This window comes from Salmo salar, chromosome 07 (genome assembly GCF_965601325.2).
Source record: "Salmo salar chromosome 07, fSalSal1, whole genome shotgun sequence".
In the NCBI taxonomy this organism is placed as follows: domain Eukaryota; kingdom Metazoa; phylum Chordata; class Actinopteri; order Salmoniformes; family Salmonidae; genus Salmo; species Salmo salar.
The window spans coordinates 43,256,966-43,280,085 of record NC_138297.1 but is presented as its reverse complement, the minus strand read 5'-3'; the positions used below and the strand labels follow the sequence as shown (position 1 = coordinate 43,280,085).

Sequence of the window (23,120 nt, the reverse complement as noted above, 5' to 3'; positions counted from 1 at the left end):
CATGCGTCTGAAAGTCTTGCGTTGGCTGTGTATACAGTGCCTGTTCATTGCATGCCAACACAGGAAAAGTGAGAGAGCGAGAGCGGAAGGCGATGGTTACAGTACAGTGACCTCGTTGATCCACACAGATAGTCAAACAAAGGTAATGTGCAGAGCAGCCTTATCACAGCCTCATCGCAGTCTCATCACAGCCTTATCACAGCCTCGTCACAGCCTTATCACAGCTTTGTCACAGCCCTATGCCATTCTTACACAACAGGAAGTGATACTACAGCGGTCTACACTGATATCTATGAGGCAGGCCAAATGGACATTAGCCTGTATAGATCCACTGGCCCTTGATCTGTCTTGTCTGATATAATGTGTGTGTGTGTGTGCTGATGTGTGTGTGTGTGCAATGTGTGTGTGTCAATGTGTGTACAGTCATGCATGCGTGTGTATGTATATGCATTTGTGTGCATTGTGTGTGTGTGTGTGTGTGTGTGTGTGTGTGTGTGTGTGTGTGTATGTGTGTGTGTGTGTGTGTGTGTGAGCAGAGAGGATACTAGGCCAGGTGTTGTATAACCCAATCAATGTTGCCTAATTCCTCCTAACCCTCTTTACATCTTAACAGGGATCAACTTAGTCAATGGTGCTCAAAGCCCAAACACAGATTTCCCAGTCACTGCTGAACAATGTGTATATGTGCGTGTGTGCGTTTGCAAGCGTGTGTTTTCTTTTCTTGTTGTTGTGGTGCGGATCAGGAGATCATTGCCTTCTAGTATGGACAAGTAACACTAGAAAAAGGCGGGTTGGATTGACTGGTTTGGGGCCGATCATCAGATTAGGTCTGGGACTGGTTGGTTCTATGTCAGGGTAAAACCCAGGGGTAAGAGTCAGGTTAAACGACTCATTAGTACCATAGCTCCCAGCTCACTGAAACTGTGTCAAAGGTGGGTGTGTGGTTAGTCTGGTACAGAGCCATACATATGGTCTGGTAGTGAGGTACAGATGTAGGATCTTAATTTGACCGATATTGTCTCAACAAAATAATCCTGCAGCAACAGGATTTGAACGTTTAGCCCACATTGTTGCTTGATCGGTGGAGCTATTAGCTGGCCAAAAGTAAGCTACATGAAAAGTGCAATACTGTTAAAATAACAGTGTGTTAGTTTTGGTTTTCAGTGAATTTATGTAAAACACGAAGCATTTCCTGCGGTGCAGAGAAATTGTCATCCACGAAAGAGTGATTCATTTAAGATCCTACATCTGTAAATTGTGCTGTGTCAGGTATTCCGGTTCCTCAGCTATGTGCGTGAGAGGCTATAGATGCCTAGCACACTTGGAGACTCAGTGACTGAAGATAAGAGTACTCCACAGTGGACTGTCTGAGCACACTATAGAATTAGTAACCAGATAGAATTACTTCTAGTTCTATAGTTGGCTCAACCAATTCATCAAAATACTCTCTAGTGCTTCACTGCCCAGTAGGCCTTATATCACAGTATTCTCTAGTATCCAGTCAAGCAGAGTACTCTGCAGTACATTGCTCCATATAGCCACCAAGCTTCTCAGTGCAGAGACACCATAAGCCAGTACTATAGGTGGAGTATCCTACCATGGGAAAGCATAATACTAGCACTTGTGTTAGTGGGCCATCGGGTGTGTGCGTGTGTGTGTGTGCGTGTGTGCGTGTGTGTGTGTGTGTGTGTGTGCACGCATGCGAGAGAGAAACAGAGACAGAATGAGAGAATGAAGGAACGACAAAATGAGAGAAAGAGAAAGGAGAGAGGGATGCAGGGAAGTGCAGAGAGGGAACAGCAGTACCAGTGATGGTCAGATCAGGACAGCTCCCCTCCAGAGAGAGCCTGCCAGACCCTGCTGTCTCATCAGCCAAGATCTGCTCCATCTCTGATCTATGCCCTGGGTGCTAGAGCTTACTACACTCACGTGTACACACACACACACACACGCACGTGCACGCACGCACGCACACACACACACACCACACACACACATATGTTTTACTGTCCTTGTGGGGACCTAAAATGTATTTCCATTCAATAAATGTATTTTCCTTAAACCTAACCCTTACCCTAACCCTAATCCTAAACCTAATTTTAACCCCTAACTCTTACTCCTAACCCTAAACCTCTAACCCTAATTCTAACCCTAACTCTAATTGTAACAACCTTAAACTCAACCCCTAAGCTTAAAATAGCCTTAAAATGGCCTTTTCCTTGTTTTACTATCCTTGTGGGGACTTTTTGGGGATTTCCACATGCGCACACAGACACACACACACACACCACACACACACACACACACACACACACACACACACACACACACCCCCCCCCCCCCCCCCCCGTACACATGAGGGGATGAGACAGGCCCAAGGGGGGCAGAACCACAGCACGGCAGGAATGAGCCTGAGAATCAAATCCACTACTATATCTACTGTAGCCTTTCAGCCCCAGGAGGCCTTAAATCCTTCTCCCTAAAGCTGCTGCCTGCTGCCTCCCTGTCACAGCCCTTTAGAGCCTTTCACATGGCCCAGCTAGCATAGTTAGGTTACTGTAACTGTGGTTATGTACAGTAGTAAAACATCTCTATGGTTATTATTGCTCTCAGAGAAACGACTGTAACTTCCGCCATGTTGATAAGATCTGGTAAATGTAATGTTGTGGTAGTCTATGAACAGTCTATGTGTGCATCTCTCTCTCTCTCTCTCTCTCTCTCTCTCTCTCTCTCTCTCTCTCTCTCTCTCTCTCTCTCTCTGTGTATCTCTCCCTCTCTGTGTATCTCTCTCTCTATGTGTATCTCTCTCCTTCTGTTCACGATGCGTTTACGGTGTGGCTGTGATTTCCCTTGACCTGAAGGTGCAAAGCTCATCTGCCCTGAGTGACCTGCTCCTCAGTTATCTCCTGCAGAGCACATCCTGTTAGTGGCTTTAGCTGCGTGCTGTAGTGCTCTTCTGTTCTGTACTCGTCTGTGCTCTTATGTACTCTGTACCCTTGCACTGAAGTGTGATGCATATCCACCAGAGACAGAGGGCTGTGAAGAACGATGCGTTGCCTCTGTGTTGCCGTGTCACATAGCCTTGTATCTTATCATCTTCTTCCTCTCTGTCTCCGTGAAGACGTTTCATCTTGGGATTATGACGAAGACGCTGCTTCGTTGTTTGTTGTTGTTGTGTTATGTGCAACGTTATGTTTTCAACTTTATTTTAATCCAACATGAAGCAGAACATTATGATTCGAGCTAGGAGTTTTTGGGCCGTTTCAGATGGCTTCAGTATATGTTTATCTAAAGTCATGATAGTTTCAGTGACTCCCAACAAGACCACTGCAACTTATTTAAAGTCATGATTGTTTCAGTGACTCCCAACAAGATAGTTTCAGTTTCAGTGACCCCCAACAAGACCACTGCAACTTATTTAAAGTCATGATAGTTTCAGTGACCCCCAACAAGACCACTGCACGGTTATCTAAAGACACGATAGTTTCAGTGAGCCCAACAAGACCATTGAATTTAACATAACACATTTGATTGGTGATATTTGTGAATATTTTTCACCGTGGTTGTTGAAGTGCCAGTTGAATCAGGTCAGAGATTGCAGCCTGGACAAGTCAGGAAGCCATGCGGATGACTGTTGAATAATAGAGGCCGTGATCTAAAATAGAGTTTTCGTGCCAATCCAGCGCTGTTGGTGACCAGAAAGTACTGAAGGAGAGATGGGCCACTCACAGCTTGAATATTTTTATTTAATTTAACCTTTAGTTAACTAGGCAAGTCAGTTAAGAACAAATTATTATTTACAATGACGGCCTACCAAAAGGCAAAAGGATTCCTGCGGGGACAGGGGCCTGGGATTAAAAATAAAAAATAAATCCAATATAAATATAGGACAAAACACACATCACAACAAGAGAGACAACACAACACTACATAAAGAGAGACCTAAGACAACCACATAGCAAGGCAGCAACACATGACAACACAGCATGGTAGCAACACAACATAACAACAACATGGTAGCAACACAACATGGTAGCAGCACAAAAACATGGTACAAACATTATTGGGCACAGACAACAGCACAAAGGACAAGAAGGTAGAGACAACAATACTTCACACAAAGCAGCCACAACTGTCAGTAAGAGTGTCCATGATCGAGTCCTTGAAAGAAGAGATTCATCCTAACCCATCTCCCTAGGATTCGTTATAGATGGGAATTGTGACTTTGCACCTTAGCATTGTGTTCTTACTTGAAACAGCACAGTATCATTTTCATATCATTATCGATGTAATGAGCATACTGCAGCGCTCAGTGTCCTGTTCTGTGCTTTGTCCCAGAGGTGATGCTGGCCGATGCTGTTGGCTGCTTATGCAGTTTTCTCAATACTGCAAACTGTTCTTTTTTTTTGCATGGATCCACTTACCTTTGAAACATGATCTGTTCGTTCTCTCTCTCTCTCTCTCTCTCTCTCTCTCCTCACTCTCACTCTCACTCTCACTCACTCACTCGCTCAGCCCTGGGACAAAGAGAGAGAGGGTGGGAGGATAGGGGGGAAGAGAGAGGGAGGGGGGAGCAGCGACCAGGAATATCAGGATTTAAGAGTGCATGAATTACCACTCCACAGCGGGTTACGTTACGCAAGAGCTGCCGTCAGAACAGGGGATCACAGGGAGCAGGGAGAGAGGGAAAGCAGAGAGGATGACATAGAGAGAAGGGACAGAGGCAGAGAGTAAAGAGAGAGAGGGAGTAGAGGGAGAAAGAGAGAGAGAAAATCAGGAAACGGAGAGCAAAGCAGGGAGCAGAGATTGCAGGGACAGGCAGATTACAGAGGGGCTACGAACCACAGCGCACCAGCGACATGGACAACACACAGACGTCTTTGTCTCCACTGAGGGAGTGAAGAGACGAGACAAGGACTGGGAAGAGGACAGGACACTGCGAAAGGAAGTGATTTGAAGAACGCTGTGTTTCTGCAGCTTTTGCTGGGAGACCTCAAGTGGCGGGACGGTAAGGGACCAGCTGTGAGTGTCATCTGGCCATGAGAGAGTGACGGAGAAAGGACATCTAGTGCTACTGAGGACATCTTGGTATCTTCCTCTCCTGCCTGTCCCCATGTCTAGAGGTGGGAGGCCCCTGTGTGGGTGGGCCCTGATGTGGCCCCTGGCGTGTGCACTGGCCCTGGTTGCATGCTCGTCGGTCAGCCCCCTCCTCCAAGAGACCACCTCTGATCCTCCCATTTCTACAGAGACACAGACTGAAGTACGGACACAGCCAGACCATCAGACAGAGGCACAGACACTTGCAAAGTTTCAGACCCAGCCAGAGCTACGGACAGAGGCACAGACTGTGGCAGAGACACAGACAGAGCTACAGACACAGCCTGAGCTACAGACTGAGTCCCCAACAGAGTTAGAGTCACAGGCAGCTACCAGCAACCACACAGGTGAGTCCGAGTTCTCCTGGACTGATGTCTAATACTGCTACAAACTAATACTACATACAAACTTGTGTTATGTTTGTGGTGTAAAGTACTACAGTGTTTATGCTTGCAGGTGCAAGTGCAACTGTAGTGTAAGTAGGCCTGAGTGCCTGCTTGTTTGTCCACGTGTACGTCTGTGAAGGTTCGCCTATCTGTACACAGAATGGCGGTATCAGCCATCATATGAGAGCTTGAGTAGTGTGCAAGTGTTATTGACTTATCTTAACTTTATTAGAATCCAATGTGAAGCAGTTCAGACTCAGAACTTCCTAATTAGAGCCTGGGGTGTTCGTGGCTTCAGATGCTGTGGTTGTGATGTCTCATTATGTCCATGGTTCAGCTGCACTGCCTAAAGAGAAATCATCAAGATGCCATTATGGTGCTGCTGTTTGAATGAGTTAGCAGTTAGTGGAGCATGCCATTCTCTCTCTGTCTCTGACACACACACACACACACACACACACACACACACACACACACACACACACACACACACACACACACACCACACACACACACACACACACACACACACACACACACACACACACACACACACACACACACACACACACACACACACACACACACACACACCTATTGCTCACACACTATTACACACACACTAAGTGCTCACACACTATTACACAGTCCCACCACCACCCGCACATGCATGGCATAAACACGTGCATACACACATACAGCAATGGACACACACTAACCACAACGATGCAAATCTCCTTAAAGGTTTAAAAAAAACACAGTTTGGTTTCATAACAGCAGCTCTCTCTCGCTCTCTCTCTCTCCCATTGGGAATAAATATTTTATATTGAAATCCCGCTGGTCAACAGCACACTTCCCCTTAGCCCTCTCCTCTCAAAGCCTGATAGATCACACTCTTTCTGGGCAGAATCCGGATCAGCTCCCATGTGACTAGACTGCCCTGGTCCCTACCAGTACACTCTGTAAACGGCATATTGTTATTGCCATTAGGGGGTCAATGAAAGTGATAGATTTGTAGTTTTATCTCCCTACTTTATCTCCCTTTTCCATTCCATTAGTTGTTTTGCTAGCAGGGGAGAGTTTGTATAATGCAGTTGTGGCACAGGGATGGGCAAAAATTACAAAACACAATTACAATTTACCATAAAGATCAACTATCAAAATGAACTACAAAATACTTGTATTTTGTCAAGTATACTATTTTAAAATAAAAATACATGTATTGTAACGCTTGGACGTCGTGGGTGTGGAGTCAGGCGTAGGAGGCAGAAAAATGTTTGGTACAATATATATTTAATAAGTACCACAAAAGAGGAAAAATGCCCAAACACAACGTAACAAACCCAAAGTCCAACAACACGATACACAACACGATACTCCCGATACACAACACGATACACAGTGAAAACACGTAACAAGCCCGCACACAGAACAGGTGGAGAGGCGGGCTTAAATAACACCACTAATTACCTAATAGAACACAGGTGCAACTAATAAAGACATGACTAACAGAAAAACGAAAAGGGGATCGATGGCAGCTAGTAGGCCGGTGACGACGACCGCCGAGCGCCACCCGAACAGGGAGAGGAACTACCCTCGGCAGTAGTCGTGACATGTATTTCAAAATACAAAGTACATTTGCAAGTAGCCAGGAGAAACAGCAAGAACATTCTCAGTAACGGTTACAGAAACGTTTTACTTAATGTGATATGTGGTAAATACCAAAATGAACTGCGAAGCACACTGGCCTTGTTTTGCAGCGGAGCTCATTAGAATAATACTCAGCATGCTTTGCAATTTTTCCTTACATTTATATTTAGTTCATTTAGCAGACACTCTTATCACACCATAGCACCATCAGACCCCTGATACCAATACAGGGTGCAGTGGTGTAAAATACTTAAGTACAAATACTTTAAAGTACTATTAAGTCGTTTTTGGGGGGTATCTGTACTTTACTTTACTTTACTAATGGTCAAAAGTTTTAGAACACCTACTCATTCAAGGGTTTTGCTTTATTTTTACTATTTTCTACATTGTAGAATAATAGTGAAGACATCAAAACTATTAAATAACACATATGGAAACCTGTAGTAACCAAAAAAGTGTTAAACATATCAAAATATATTTTATATTTGCGATTCTTCAAATAGCCACATATTTTGACCATTAGTGTAGTAAAGTAAAGTACAGATACCCCCCAAAAACGACTTAGTAGTACTTTAAAGTATTTGTACTTAAGTATTTTACACCACTGCACCCTGCATTGGTATCAGGAGTCTGATCAAATCAAATCAAAGTTTATTTGTCACGTGCGCTGAATACAACAGTGAAATGCTTACTTACAGGCTCTAACCAATAGTGCAAAAAAAGGTGTTAGGTGAACAATAGGTCGGTAAAGAAATAAAACAACAGTAAAAAGACAGGCTATATACAGTAGCAAGGCTATAAAAGTAGTGAGGCTACATACAGACACCGGTTAGTCAGGCTTATTGAGGTAGTATGTACATGTAGATATGGTTAAAGTGGCTATGCATATATGATGAATAGAGAGTAGCAGTAGCGTAAAAGAGGGGTTGGCAGGTGGTGGGTGGGACACAATGCAAATAGCCCGGTTAGCCACTGTGCAGGAGCACTGTTTGGTCGGCCCAATTGAGGTAGTATGTACATGAATGTATAGTTAAAGTGACCATGCATATATGATAAACAGAGAGTAGCAGTAGCGTAAAAAGAGGGGTCGGGGGGCACACAATGCAAATAGTCCGGGTAGCCATTTGATTACCTGTTCAGGAGTCTTATGGCTTCGGGGTAAAAACTGTTGTGAAGCCTTTTTGTCCTAGACTTGGCACTCCGGTACCGCTTGCCATGCGGTAGTTGAGAGAACAGTCTATGACTGGGGTGGCTGGGGTCTTTGACAATTTTTAGGGCCTTCCTCTTACACCGCCTGGTGTAGAGGTCCTGGATGGCAGGCAGCTTAGCCCCAGTGATGTACTGGCAGGCAGTGATGCAACCAGTCAGGATACTCTCGATGTTGCAGCTGTAGAACGTTTTGAGGATCTCAGGACCCATACCAAATCTGTTTCGTTTCCTGAGGGGGAATAGGCTTTGTCGTGCCCTCTTCACAACTGTCTTGGTGTGTTTGGACCATTCTAGTTTGTTGTTGATGTGGACACCAAGGAACTTGAAGCTCTCAACCTGCTCCACTACAGCCCCGTCGATGAGAATGGGGGCGTGCTTGGTCCTCCTTTTCCTGTAGTCCACAATAATCTCCTTAGTCATGGTTTCGTTGAGGGATAGGTTGTTATTCTGGCACCACCCGGCCAGGTCTCTGACTTCCTCCCTAAAGGCTGTCTCGTCGTTGTCGGTGATCACTGTTGTGTCGTCTGCAAACTTAATGATGGTGTTGGAGTCGTGGGTGAACAGGGAGTACAGGAGGGGACTGAGCACGCACCCCTGGGGAGCTCTAGTGTTGAGGATTAGCGTGGCAGATGTGTTGCTACCTACCCTCACCACCTGAGGGCGGCCTGTCAGGATGTCCAGGATCCAGTTGCAGTGGGAGGTGTTTAATCCCAGGATCCTTAGTTTAGTGATGAGATTTGAGGGTACTATGGTGTTATGGTGTAATAAGAGTGTCTGCCTTGATGTCAGCTTTGCAGAATCTTGGCATTCTTTCAACCAGCTTCATGAGGTAGTCACCTGGAATGCTTTTCCAACAGTCTTGAAGGAGTTCCCACATATGCTGAGCACTTGTTGGCTGCTTTTCCTTCACTCTGTTGTCCGACTAATCCCAAACCATCTAAATTTGGTTGAGGTTGGGGGGTTGTGGAGGCCAGGTCATCTGATGCAGCACTCCATCACTCTCCTTCTTGGCCAAATAGCCCTTACACAGCCTGAAGGTGTGTTGGGTCATTGTCCTGTTGAAAAACAAATGATAGTCCCACTAAGCCCAAACCAGATGGGATGGCTTATCGCTGCAGAATGCTGTGGTAGCCATGATGGTTAAGTGTGAATTCTAAATAAATCACAGACAGTGTCACCAGCAAAGCACCCCCACACCATAACACCTACTCCTCCATGCTTTAAGGTGGGAAATACACATGCAGAGATCATCCGTTCACCCACACCATGTCTCACAAAGACACAGCGGTTGAAACCAAAAATCTCAAAATTGGACTCCACCGGTCTAATGTCCATTGCTCGTGTTTCTTGGCCCAAGCAAGTCTCTTCTTATTATTGGTGTCCTTTAGTAGTGGTTTCTTTGCAGCAATTCGACCATGAAGGCCTGATTCACAAAGTCTCTTCTGAACAGTTGATGTTGAGATGTGTCTGTTACTTGAACTCTGTGAAGCATTTATTTGGGCTGCAATTCCTGAGGCTGGTAACTCTAATGAACTTATCCTCTGCAGCAGAGGTAACTCTGGGTATTCCATTTCTGTGGTGGTCCTCAAGAGAGCCAGTTTCATCATAGCGCTTGATGGTTTTTGCGACTGCACTTGAAGTTCTTGAAATTCTCCTTATTAACTGAAATCATGTGTTAAAATAATGATGGGCTGCCATTTTTCTTTGCTTATTTGAGATGTTCTTGTCATAATATGGACTTGGTCTGTTACCAAATAGGGCTATCTTCTGTATACCACCCCCTACCTTGTCACAACACAACTGAGTGGCTCAAACGCATTAATTAAGAAGGAAAGAAATTCCACAAATTAACTATCAACAAGGCACACCTGTTATTTGAAATGCATTCCAGGTGACTACCTCATGAAGCTGGTTGAGAGAATGCCAAGCGTGTGCAAAGCGGTCATCAAGGCAAAGGGTGGCTATTTGAAGAATCTCAAATATGAAATATATTTTGACTAGTTTAACACTTTTTTGGTTACTACATGATTCTATATGTGTAATTTAATAGTTTTGATGTCTACACTATTATTCTACAATGTAGAAAATAGTAAAAATAAAGAAAAACCCTTGAATGAGTAGGTGTTCTAAAACTTTGGACCGGTAGTGTATTTATATTTTTGACAACTTTTACTTTTACTTCACTACATTCCTAAAGACAATAATGTACTTTTTACTCCATACATTTTCCCTGACACCCAAAAGTACTAGTTCAATTTTGAATGCTTAGCAGATCAGGAAAATGGTCCAATTCACTCACTTATCAAGAGAACATACCAGGTGATCCCTACTGCCTCTGATCTGGTATACTCGCTAAACACATATGCTTTTTTTTTTATTGTGAATGTTTGTTGGTGATTGGGACTTCCAATTGAAGGCAGGTGTGTTGAGTTGCCTTTGATTGGAAGTCCTATATAGGTGTGTGTGTTTTTCTTTGGGGTTGTGGGTAGTTGTTTTTGCACTGCGTTTGTATAGCCTGTAAAACTGTTGCTGTCGTCATCTTTATTGTTTTGTCAGTGAATACTTTACTCCTTTTTTTAAAATTAAAACCATGAGTATTCACATTCTCGCTGCGCCTTGGTCCTCTTCTCTCCAGTACGACATTTTCCGTGACGAGTACGACATTTTTTGTGACAGAACTACCCACCACCAAAGGACCAAGCAGCGGACGAACGAGGAGGAAGGATGGACCTGGGAGGACAAGTTAAGGGAGCTAAGGGAACCCGAGAGGCAGCCACAATAAAAAAAATTGGGGGGGCACAAGGGCTGTTTGACGGGGCAAGGATGGAGCCCCAGGCCAGCTCCCCGCACTAGCCCTGAGGTGCGTGTCTCCAGGCTGGCACATCCAGTACCAGCCCCACACATCAGGCGTCTAGTGCGTCAGCCCAGCCTCGCCAGTCAACAGTCACCAGAGCTGCCCGCCAGTCAACAGTCACCAGAGCGGCCCGCCAGTCAAGAGTCACCAGAGCTGCCCGCCAGTCGTTATTCACCAGAGCGGCCCGCCAGTCGTAAGTCGCCAGAGCTGCCCGCCAGTCGTAAGTCGCCAGAGCTGCCCGCCAGTTGTAAGACGCCAGAGCTGCCCGCCAGTCGTAAGTCACCAGAGCTGCCTGCCAGTCAGGAGCCGCCAGAGCCGCCCGCTAGTCAGGAGCCGCCAGAGCCGCCCGCTAGTCAGGAGATGCCAGAGTGGCCCGTCTGCCCGGAGCTGCCAGAGTGGCCCGTCTGCCCGGAGCTGCCAGAGTGGCCCGACTGCCCGGAGCTGCCAGAGTGGCCCGACTGCCCGGAGCTGCCAGAGTGGCCCGACTGCCCGGAGCTGCCAGAGTGGCCCGACTGCCCGGAGCTGCCAGAGTGGCCCGACTGCCCGGAGCTGCCAGAGTGGCCCGACTGCCCGGAGCTGCCAGAGTGGCCCGACTGCCCGGAGCTGCCAGAGTGGCCCTCCTGCCCTCCGGCCCAGCCCGAGTGGCCCTCCTGCCCTCCGGCCCAGCCCGAGTGGCCCTCCTGCCCTCCGGCCCAGCCCGAGGGGCCCTCCTGCCCTCCGGCCCAGACTGCCCTGGCGCCAGGGGCCCTCCTGCCGGGGCTGCCAGAGGCCCTGTCGTCGGCAGCCCGAGGGGCCCTCCTGTCCTCCGGCCCAGCCCGAGGGGCCCTCCTGCCCTCCGGCCCAGCCCGAGGGGCCCTCCTGTCCTCCGGCCCAGCCCGAGTGGCCCTCCTGTCCTCCGGCCCAGCCCGAGGGGCCCTCCTGTCCTCCGGCCCAGCCCGAGTGGCCCTCCTGTCCTCCGGCCCAGCCCGAGGGGCCCCCCTGTCCTCCGGCCCAGCCCGAGTGGCCCTCCTGTCCTCCGGCCCAGCCCGAGGGGCCCCCCTGTCCTCCGGCCCAGCCCGAGGGGCCCTCCTGTCCTCCGGCCCAGCCCGAGGGGCCCTCCTGTCCTCCGGCCCAGCCCGAGTGGCCCTCCTGTCCTCCGGCCCAGCCCGAGTGGCCCTCCTGTCCTCCGGCCCAGCCCGAGTGGCCCTCCTGTCCTCCGGCCCAGCCCGAGGGGCCCCCCTGTCCTCCGGTCCAGCCCGAGTGGCCCGTCTGCCCGGCGCAGCTATCGGCGCCACCAAAGTGGGCGACGCCGAGGGTGGAGCAAGGTCCACGTCCTGCACCTGAGCCACCTCCAGGATAGGTGGGTTGGGGAGGGAGGGTGTAGCACAGTGCCGTCGTTGACGGCAGCCACCCTCCCTTCCCTCCCTTATTGTTTAGGGGTTATTGTTTAATGGGTTTTTGTTGGGGATTTTTTTGTTGTTGGTGTTTTCTGTTGGTAGGTGCATTCCGGGGTCTGCACCTTGAGGGGGGTACTGTCACGTCCTGACCAGCAGATGGAGCTATTGTATTAGTTTTGGGGTCAGGACGTGGCAGTTTTGTGTGTGTGAATGTTTGTTGGTGATTGGGACTTCCAATTGAAGGCAGGTGTGTTGAGTTGCCTTTGATTGGAAGTCCTATATAGGTGTGTGTGTTTTTCTTTGGGGTTGTGGGTAGTTGTTTTTGCACTGCGTTTGTATAGCCTGTAAAACTGTTGCTGTCGTCATCTTTATTGTTTTGTCAGTGAATACTTTACTCCTTTTTTAAAAATTAAAACCATGAGTATTCACATTCTCGCTGCGCCTTGGTCCTCTTCTCTCCAGTACGACATTTTCCGTGACGAGTACGACATTTTTTGTGACAGTATATTTGAGCAATTAAATTTACTTTCGATACTGAAGTATATTTAAAACCAAATACTCAAGTAGTGTTTTACTGGGTGACTTCCTCTTGAGTCATTTTCTATTTAGGTATCTTTACTTTTATTCAAGTATGACAATTGGGTACTTTTTACACCACTGGCAGGATGAAAAGGGGCCCCAAAATTGTAAACCGCTTAAATGATTCTTATAGAAAAGTATTTTGAAAATACAAAGCTCTCGAAAGTATCTTGTTACAAAATACTGTACATTAGCGTGTAGTTCCGCCCAGAGGGTTAATGGACAGAGGGTTAATAGAACTGACTCTCCTGATCCATGTTCCACGGCTAAAACAATGCAGACATTCTAACTGGGGAGCTCTAGCTGCTGTCAGTCTGTTCAGCATCCTCCGCTGGAACACAACCAGACCTATTATTACTGTTCACTGCATGGCCAGAAGACCTGAGCTATGTTTAACCGATACTTCCAGCCTCACAAGGCCCAGGTCCACCCCTTAACAGAGAGAGAGAGGTAACGTTGGAGTGAGGAAGGGAGAGAGAAAACAAATATAGTTCTCGAGATAAAGTTATCGTCGGTTATTGTCAGGGGGTTAGACCGGGAAAGTGCAGCACCCGGAACACCGTCTCTCCTCTCATCCCTCCATTCGTTCTTAAAATAACAGAGAGAGAGAGAGAGCGAGAGTGAGAACGAGATACACACGTCAAGGGCTCTCTAAAACTCGGCGAGGACTCTGCGAAATAGAAGGTTCTTCAGTGAAGGAGGGCAGGACCTTGTTTCCACTCATCCCTGTCATTCCTCTATCCCTGCCTCACCCCTCTCACGGTACAGGGAGTGTTAAGGGGATTAGATCATTGGCCGTGTCAGAGAGTAGTGAAGAGAGAGACCACAGGAATAGACTGCTGCTGCATCACGCTCTGATGGAGAGAGGGATGAGAGAAAGAGAGAGGGAGCGAGAGAGAGAGAGAGAGAGAGAGAGAGAGAGCACAGTCAGCCTATGACGTCGGTCAGTGTGGGAGTTGGAAGGTTTACTACAGAGAGACATCCCTGACAGACAGAGAGAGAGAGAGAGAGAGAGAGAAATAAGAGAGATAGAGGAGTGAGAAAAGAGAGAGAGAGAATACAAAAATAAACAAGAGGGCAGTTTGTTTAGCGGAAGGCTGACTGTCCGAAACAAAAGACAATAGATCACCAGGCCAGGTGGTTCAGCCTCCATCCCTGCATGTATTAGAGGGTCAATAGGGCTTACTCAGCTTTAGGGTTGTGAACCCGCATGAAAAAAATATTACAGTTTACTATAGAATACTAAAGTACTTCCACACTGTAGTATCCCTCGATCATGTGTAATACTTACTATAGAATGTTGTAGCATTCTAATAGAATACTACAGTAAATACTGCTGTATTATCCACAAAACAAACATCACAACACAGAAATATCGTAACATTACAACTCAGCATTAGCATCAGTACTGCTCTCTGCTGGATTGCTTGTCTATTGGTTTATTTGTTCATTGGTTCATTCGGATGCCCAATTGCTTTTGCTGAAGCAGCATAAAAAAATACTACAGTAATGTCTGCAAAAACACTACAGTAAATACTATAGTCTGTAAAAACACTACAATAAATACTATAGTATTTATACCATAGTATATTATAGTAATTTTTTATGTGGGAAATCCCAGTAACTTTCCCCAAAATCCAGAAAACCTTTTTGAAGGATCCTGAATTTACTGCTTATTCACCTCTGTTTAGGGAATCTTCCGACCAGGATTTCTGGAAAACCTGGCATTTTAAGAAAGTTACCGGAATTTTGCAACACTAATTCAGATGGAGGGATGATGCAATGGTACAGAAGGGATCATATCTAGATTATAGAGGTTGTCGTGGCCTCTGGGGTGTGTCACATGCCAGGTGGTACAACAGCCTTCTCTGCCTTGCTGCAGGGCAACTCAGGGAGTGTACTGTGTGGTCAGTAGTGAAGCAGCTCCGAGCGGAGAGTGAGTTTGTGTGTGTGTGTGTGTGTGTGTGTGTGTGTGTGTGTGTGTGTGTGGTGTGTGTGTGTGTGTGTGTGTGTGTGTGTGTGTGTGTGTGTGTGTGTGTGTGTGTGTGTGTGTGTGTGTGTGTGTGTGTGTGTGTGTGTGCGTGTGGCCGTGTGTGCGTGCGTGCGAGAGAATGTGAGTGTTTTTGTGTGTGGATGAATCTTTAATGGTGGGCCTAATCTTTATTTAATCAGGCACTATTCTGAGCGCCTATCTGTGAGGACCCTGAGGCGGACAAAGAGAGAGGGATAGAGGGAACATCAAGAAGAGAGAAGAAAGGGGCAGTTGTTATGTTGTGAGAGTCAGGTTGCCAGGTTGCTGGCAGCCCACAGTATTGCCATGCCAGCTAAGCCCTGTGAATGGCGGCCCACTGGAGATAAGCTGATCAGAATGAGACAGACCCAACATTCACCCAGTAGCCAAACCCAGCGGTCTAACACAACAATATAAATACTCTAATGGCAGTCCAAAGTCTACTCCACAAGATATTAAAGTGGAATTTTCTGAGCTGCGCAGGGAACATCCCAATAACTCATTGCGCTGTTGGCCTACTAATATAGACTGTGTGTGTCACATGTGTGTGTGTGTGTGTGTGTGTGCGTGTGTGTGTGTGCGTGCGTGCGTGCGTGTGTGGGGAGGGGAGGCATATGGCTTAGGGGCTGCATTCCTGATTAAACTCTATGATGACTCAGGTCTAAGCTCGGCTGGTGTGTACGTGAGTGTGTGCCTGATTTTGTGTGTGTGTGCCTGTGTGTTTGTGTGTATCAGGGCATGAATATATGCAAGCAGATGCTGCATGGTGATGCAGAATTAGTCCTATATTAGACTCAGTATGGGAAATGAACTGCTGTGGACACTGCACCCATGTCTGTCATATTGTTATTCACATGTTTGTATGTGTGCCTGTCTTGGCTTTCATGCAGCGTGTGTGTGTGTGTGTGTGTGTGTGTGTGTGTGTGTGTGTGTGTGTGTGTGTGTGTGTGTGGCGCCCTGCCCTGCCCATAGAGAGCCCTTGGTTCTCTATGGTATAGTAAGTCAGGGTGTGACTAGGGGTGTTCTAGGTTTATTATTTCTATGTTGGTGTGCTTGGTATGGTTCCCAATTAGAGGCAGCTGGTAATTGTTGCCTCTAATTGGGGATCATATTTAGGTAGCCGTTTTCCCACCTGTGTTTGTGGGATATTGTTTTGAGTTAAGTGCATGTAGCACCGCTGATGTCACGGTTCGTTGATTGTTTTCTTGTTTTGTTTGGAAGTTCGCACTAAATAAAGATGTGGAACTTTAATCACGCTGCGCCTTGGTCCATCTCTCCACACAATCGTGACAGTGTGTGTGTTTGGGAAAAGAGAGAGCAAGAGTAAAGCCCTAGTGCAGTAGTATCAACATCCTTCATCCCCACGTGGTTATCTCTCTCTCTCTCTCTCTCTCTCTAGCCCCCCCCCCCCCCCCCCCCCCTGCACTGCTGCAGAACAGAAATCCTCCCATCTGTCATATCTAATCAGCAGACAGCCGCCTGCGTGCTTTCAGGGTCTTAGAGCACTAATAACATCACAAGACAGGAATAACATAACATTACAACTCAGCATCAGTACTGCTCTCTGCTGAATCGATTGTTTATTGGTTTGTTGGTTCATTCGGATCCCCATTTGCTTTTGCGAAACAACAACTATTCTTCCTGGGGTCCACAGAAAAACATAAAACAAGTAGCAAAACACTGATACACTAGCTAGCTTTCCATCCAATTGGCGCCAGATTTTTTTGTAAATATTCAAAAATCCGCATATTAACAATATGCACATTTTCCCACAAGAGATGGGTTTCCATCAAATTGACTTGTTGCGGATAAAAGGTTGTGGGTGATGGCGTAGCGCACATAAAAAATTACTTTTGAAAGTCAATTCCCATGTCCCGAATAAAAACGGATGGTTTTGTAACAATTTTTTTTTGCATTATATAGCGAATGTGCCCGCTCTGGTCTTGGCATATGCACTCTAGCCAACAGTTTGCAGATACAGTGCGGGTTTAGCCTACTGCATCATGAGATTATTATGGACAGAAGATTATATTTGTCAAACGGCAGCCAAGCATTGATCACCGTGTCACCAGAATAAGACCCTCAATATTTATTGGTAAGGAGCATCAAGCTCATCACCTTGCACTTTCACCTCCCTGTGAAGTTCATCATCATTTATTTCATCTGTAGCCTAATAAACTGCATGCTTTCCCGAGTCGTAGTGGGAGGACCACACAACATATCATCGCGTGACTCCAAGTTTACTTCGATACGATGGCTATTATATCAATATTTGCGTATAAAGACGTTTCCACCACCATTTCTCGCATAATTAATTGTGCCGACACAAAAAGATCCCACCTTGCGTATTTTGTTTTGTGGACATTTGGAAAGTTTACCGATAAATTTGCTGTTTCCATCAGGCCTGTCGTGACATTTCTTATACTACGTACTTTACTTGTATAAAAAGTCTGGATGGAAACAGTCCCACAAAATGTAAAATAGAATGATATATAAACAATACAACTAAAAAAGAATGTGTGTGTAGATTGTTCTTGTTAGAGTGTGTTAGTGTGCCTGTGTGTGATTGTGTGTGTCATTTCATAGTCCCTAATGTGCCATGAGCTGTTGTTTTTTGTTGCTCTGTTTTGAGCCAGCTGCAGCTTTGCTAGGTCTCTCTTTGCTGCACTTGACCATATTACCGGACAGTAATCAAGATGGGACAAGACCAGAGCCTGAACAATTAGCACAGTTGATTTTCTTTTGTCAAAAACAAAGAATATATTTTTATAGCAGATATACTCCTCCCCATCTTCACAACAAATTTGTCAATATGACTTGACCCGTGATACTGTAATTGACCATCCAAAGGTATACCTAGGAGTTTAGCTTCCTGAACTTGCCTCTACAGCCACACCCTTTATGTACAACTCCAGTTGAGGTTTAGGTCTTAGAGAATGTGTTGAACCAAATACAATGCTTTTAGTTTTAGATGTATTTAAGACCCATTTATTATTAATCACCCATTCTGATACTTAAGGGACTCCCGAGTGGCGAAGCGGTCTAAGGCACTGCATCTCAGTGCTGGAGGCGTCACTTCAGACCCTGGTTCGATTCCAGGCTGTATCACAACCGGCCGTGATTGGGAGTCCGATAGGGCGTCGCACAATAGGCCCAGCCTTGTTCTCCTTGAAACGTATATTTTCCTCAATCTCTCTCTGTCCTCTTTCTATAAACAGTAAATTAAACTGTGTTAAATTTACTCTGAGAGCTTTAGATTTAACACCTCTCGAGAGTTTATACCTTATGCTAGATATGAATATTAGTAATAAATTAATATTATATATATATATATTCTCAACCCCTCTTGTTCTGCTTTTGTAATTCTCATATTCACTGTCCGTCTCCCACTCTCCCCAGGTCTGTTGTGTGTGTCCGTGCTTCCCCCGAGGCGGGGATCGTTCTATGTAGAGCGTGGGACGGGGGTGTCGGTGGGTACAGTGCTGGCCTTCTGGTGCAGGGAGGGCTACCAGCTGGTGGGCAGTGATAAGATCTCCTGCAGCGTCCGGGCAGGCAAACCCCAGTGGAACAACTTCCTGCCAGTCTGTGAGGGTGAGACAACACAGCTGGTCCAATCCCTAGCTAGCCCTTTAGCTCCAATCCTCTTCCCCTATTCTGTGCCCATTTCTCCTAGCTCATACCCTCATACCCTCCTTCCCTAACTCCCTTCTCCTAGCTGCTACACGTTTCTCCTACCCTTCTTTCCTAGCTCCCTACGCCTAGCTCCCACACCTGCAGTTATCACAGATCTTTAAAAAATACATCTGAAGCGACATGATATGTGAAAGTAATTTGGCTTTCCCTTGATCTGCCTTCCCCTTCAGCCATCCCGAGGCCAGAGGACCGGGGTCTGCGCGTGGCCGTGCTGGCCTCGGTGGTCAGTGGCATCGTCATCCTGGCAATGTCTCTCTCCTTCATCATCTGCTGCCTGCAGGAACGCACAGGGAAGGACAGGGCCACCAGGAGGGACGGCAGGAGCAGGTACAGTACGCACATCGCGCGCATTCACAGACGCAGGCAAGCGCACACACACATTTGAAATGCTTTATTTTAATCCACAAATTACACGTCACATAACAGTCGGGATACATCGACACTTACGGATACAGAAAGCACCTTCTTATCCATACAGCGAGGCTGCCTTGACCGCTGACACAGAGCAGTACCTCGCTAGACGCTTTGCCTTTGTGCGATGCAGGCCTGCGGTCTGAACGCACGTACTGTCAACCTGGCCGAGACTCCCAAATATCAGCACTACAAGTTTGCACTGATAACCAAGGCTGTCCAGGCGTGACACGAGGGTCTGGTATTTCAGCAACTTGGCAGCAAGTGCCTGCTCCATGTAGTAGTCAAAAGAGCAACCCACTTCCAAAATGAACACCTCCCTCTGGCCTCCCCCCACAACAACAACAACATCTGGCATATTTGGTACATAAGAAAACGTATCGATATCACACAGACACACACACTTCAAGGTGATATTGATGAGGTGATATTGATGGAGGTGACGATAACCACCTCTCTCCAGGCGTAGAGACACGCGGTCTTCTCGGCGTAGTGAGTGCTGGCTGGAGAGAGAGGACGGGGATTGGGACACGTTCCCCCCTCCTAAGATCTTCCACCTGGCCCAGCGGCCGGACCTCCGGCTGGCTGCAGAGAGCCCGGTCTACCTGGGGGGCATGGCCGGCTTCGACAACCGCGGATACCAGAAGTGAGAACCTGAGGTCTACTGTATGAACCTAAACGTGTTGTAAATATAAATTGGAACCTGTTACTGTATGCACCGTTTATAGACGCCTAATACATTGGTTTGTAGAGAATCCACTGATTCTAAGGTCTCTCTCTCGCTCTCTCTCTCTCTAGGAGTCAGGAGAGCCTACTGAAGGCCCCGCTTCCTGGTCTGTTCCGGGCGGAGAGTCAGATCATCTACCCCCACGTGGTGCTGCAGAGAGTCCCCACCCCCACCGCCCCGACTGCCCCTACAGCCCCTGTCTACCTCCACAACATGCCCTCCAGCTCTGCCTCCAACTCTGGATGTGCTCCCTCACAGCCACACCACATGCCCCCGTACCCTACCCCGCAGTATCCTATCCACAACTCCACCCCCCAGCGAGTTCCATGGCAAACGCAGCCCCATTGAACTGTCACTGTCCCCTCTCTCTCTCCCTCTCTGTAGGTCAAGGGTCAAGGAGGAAGTATCAAATAACAAAATATTCCCTAATAAGTGTGCTACTTTTGAGCAGAGCCCTATGCAGTTAACATACACGTTTTGGTCAAAGGAAGTGTAACACATAGGGAATAAGGTGTTATTTGTGATTTGAGAACAGTCCTCAGACCCCTGTCAGTGAGATGCTTCTACTACTGCAAGGATAGATGGATGGGACACATGTTACTGTACATACTGTATGATATGGACGGACAGACAGACAGACAGACAGACAGACAGACAGACAGACAGACAGACAGACAGACAGACCAGACCAGACCAGACCAGACCAGACCAGACCAGACCAGACCAGAGGGTCTTTTCCAGCACTTTCTGACTCCTTGCCTCTTCTCTCACTGAGGAAGCCCTTTCTGCCGTTTCTAGTGTATCTCTACACGGCAGAGAAGGGATTTCTATCTCTACCATTCTCTCTGTGTCTCCTGTCAAGACTCTTGGTCCTTTTGTGGTGTCCTCCATTTTCACAAGAGCATTCTTCCTATTAGTCTTCTGATTGGTCAAAGTCACCCTCAGACCGGGCCTATCAGGACACACTGAGCTGAAGTTCACTTGTTGATGTCATTGACTGAAGACTGTGAGATGTTGTTTGGCGGTGGTCACCAAGTCTCGCCACCGACCAAAGAAGGGAATGGACATATCTGAGGAAAATGGATGCAGAAATCATCCCCAATACCATGTATGGGTGTATAATATATTATTCTTAAAGGTCATGAACAGTCAAAATCATGTTTTTCATGAATTTGGAGGATATTTGGATGAAAGTATGAAGACCAAAGTGTGAAAAATGACTGTTTCTTCTACATTGATAAAGTTTGATCATAAAGTTACTGGTCCCCACCCCCGGTATCAAACACTTGGATTCAGGAAGCAGGATTATTAAGGGGATAAGGTGACATCACCCTAATGCTCTCGTTTTAATACACCAATGGTAACATGATATTCTCTTACCTAATTTAAATAAGTACTGCCTTGTAACCAACATCGGAGAAAGTGTGCTTGCAGAGGGGCGTGGTTTATAGAGCTAGATAACTTCACTACTGGTGTTAGCTAGTCACTGGCTAGCTAGGTCTTCAGCCAGCGTGGAACTAAAGGGGAACGGGTCGTTCAGAACCATGACACAGTTGTCATGTCAACACATCCTTCAGTGCTGATGTGAACCGTAGCGCCGGAAAAATTCCAAATGGGAGATGTATAAAAAAAAAATATGTATATCATTGATGTGATTTCAATGTTGTTTGAGTAGCTTTGTGCACCAAATTAGCTAGAGAGGATTTTGCTGCAGTACTGCTCATTGCATCCAAGTTTCTTGACATAGGCATTTAAAAGAGCTCTCGATCAAGGCGAGTTCATGAATATAAGCTCCCCGTCCACTCAGCCTGTCTTTTCAAACTTCCTGGTAGTTAGCCATGAGAGAAAAAGTAATTTTCTAAAATGTTTAGTATTTATATCCCTAAATAATATAATGGGTAATATTTTTGTCACTCAAAAGTCTATTTTACATGGGAATCAGAATGACTCTTCAGGACCTTTTAATGATATCAGAAGGCATTTCAGCAAAGTTCACCCATTATTTTCCCCCATTTGTTCTAAAGCTTTGGACTAAAAAAATTGGAGAGCTCCTTACCTGTTGTTGAAGTCTTTGTCGTGGATTTTTCTACGGTGGTAGGAGACTTGGAACAGTCACCAACTTACCTGCACTTTATGGATTTTACTGACGGCCTGGCAATAGCAATTGCAAGAACCTTGCACTGATTATTCCCGCAATATGTTTGTATGAAAACTGGTTTCTACCTGAAAACTGATTAAATAGATTTTTGTTTAGTTGAATGTAGTGTTCTGGGAGTATTTTTGTCTCCACATCACCCCTATTTCCATAGCCATGTGCCTTATCCATCATCTGTCATTTCTGCACTATCCAGCAGGGGGAGACCTTTCACAGCAGATTAGTCCCATAGAAAATGCTGACGTGCTCTGAACCAGCGTTTCACTCTGTCCCGGGGACCCCAAAGTGTGCACGTTTTGGTTTTTGCCCTAGCACTACGCACAGCTGATTCAAATAATCAAACTTTGATGATGAATTGATTACATGAATCAGCTGTGTAGTATTTGGCCAAAAAACAAAATGTGCACCCGTTGTGGTCCCCGGGACAGAGTTTGAGAAACGATGTTCTGGACAACATCCTGTATAATGAAGGGGGAAATGTAAACAGTAGCTATATCCATCAATACATCAACAAAGACAAAGGGAGATTATAAACATTGATATTACAACTATCAGAAAAACTATGTTGGATGAAGCTACATCTCTGCCTGCTTTTCCCTCACTCAGACGACAAACATTTGCAGAGAGGGATAGGGGCAACTTCTTGTCGTGCGCGGTGCTCAAGTTCAGAACGTCTGTCAGTCAAAACGCATACAGCGCTGTGAAGCGCAGAGCCAGAGCTCTGACGTCATGTATAGCATGTTACTGTACAGCCACAACGTTCCAATTTAGGCACTTATTAGTGCCCAAATTTGCCATTTTCAACCCATACAGTATACGGTTACGAGTATAAAGGGCTAAGCTATTGGATTGCACCCAAATTGGTCATTTTCATTTATATGATTCATATAATATTCAATAAATATAGTATCAAACATCCCATTTGGACCAAACTTCTACCTAACAATGAGTAAGACATGATCTAAAACCACG

The 23,120-nt window shown here is 46.4% G+C and overlaps 1 protein-coding gene across 1 annotated transcript; it reads left to right on the top strand.

Moving 5' to 3' along the window:
- The first annotated feature begins 4,568 nt into the window (after positions 1-4,568).
- Positions 4,569-22,246, top strand: LOC106609213 (uncharacterized). Its single transcript, XM_014207740.3, has 5 exons — positions 4,569-5,444; positions 18,562-18,753; positions 19,026-19,182; positions 19,730-19,912; positions 20,065-22,246. The coding sequence occupies exons 1-5, from the start codon at positions 5,114-5,116 to the stop codon at positions 20,339-20,341; spliced, it is 1,140 nt and encodes a 379-aa protein (XP_014063215.2). The 5' UTR covers positions 4,569-5,113; the 3' UTR covers positions 20,342-22,246.
- The last annotated feature ends 874 nt before the right edge of the window (positions 22,247-23,120 follow it).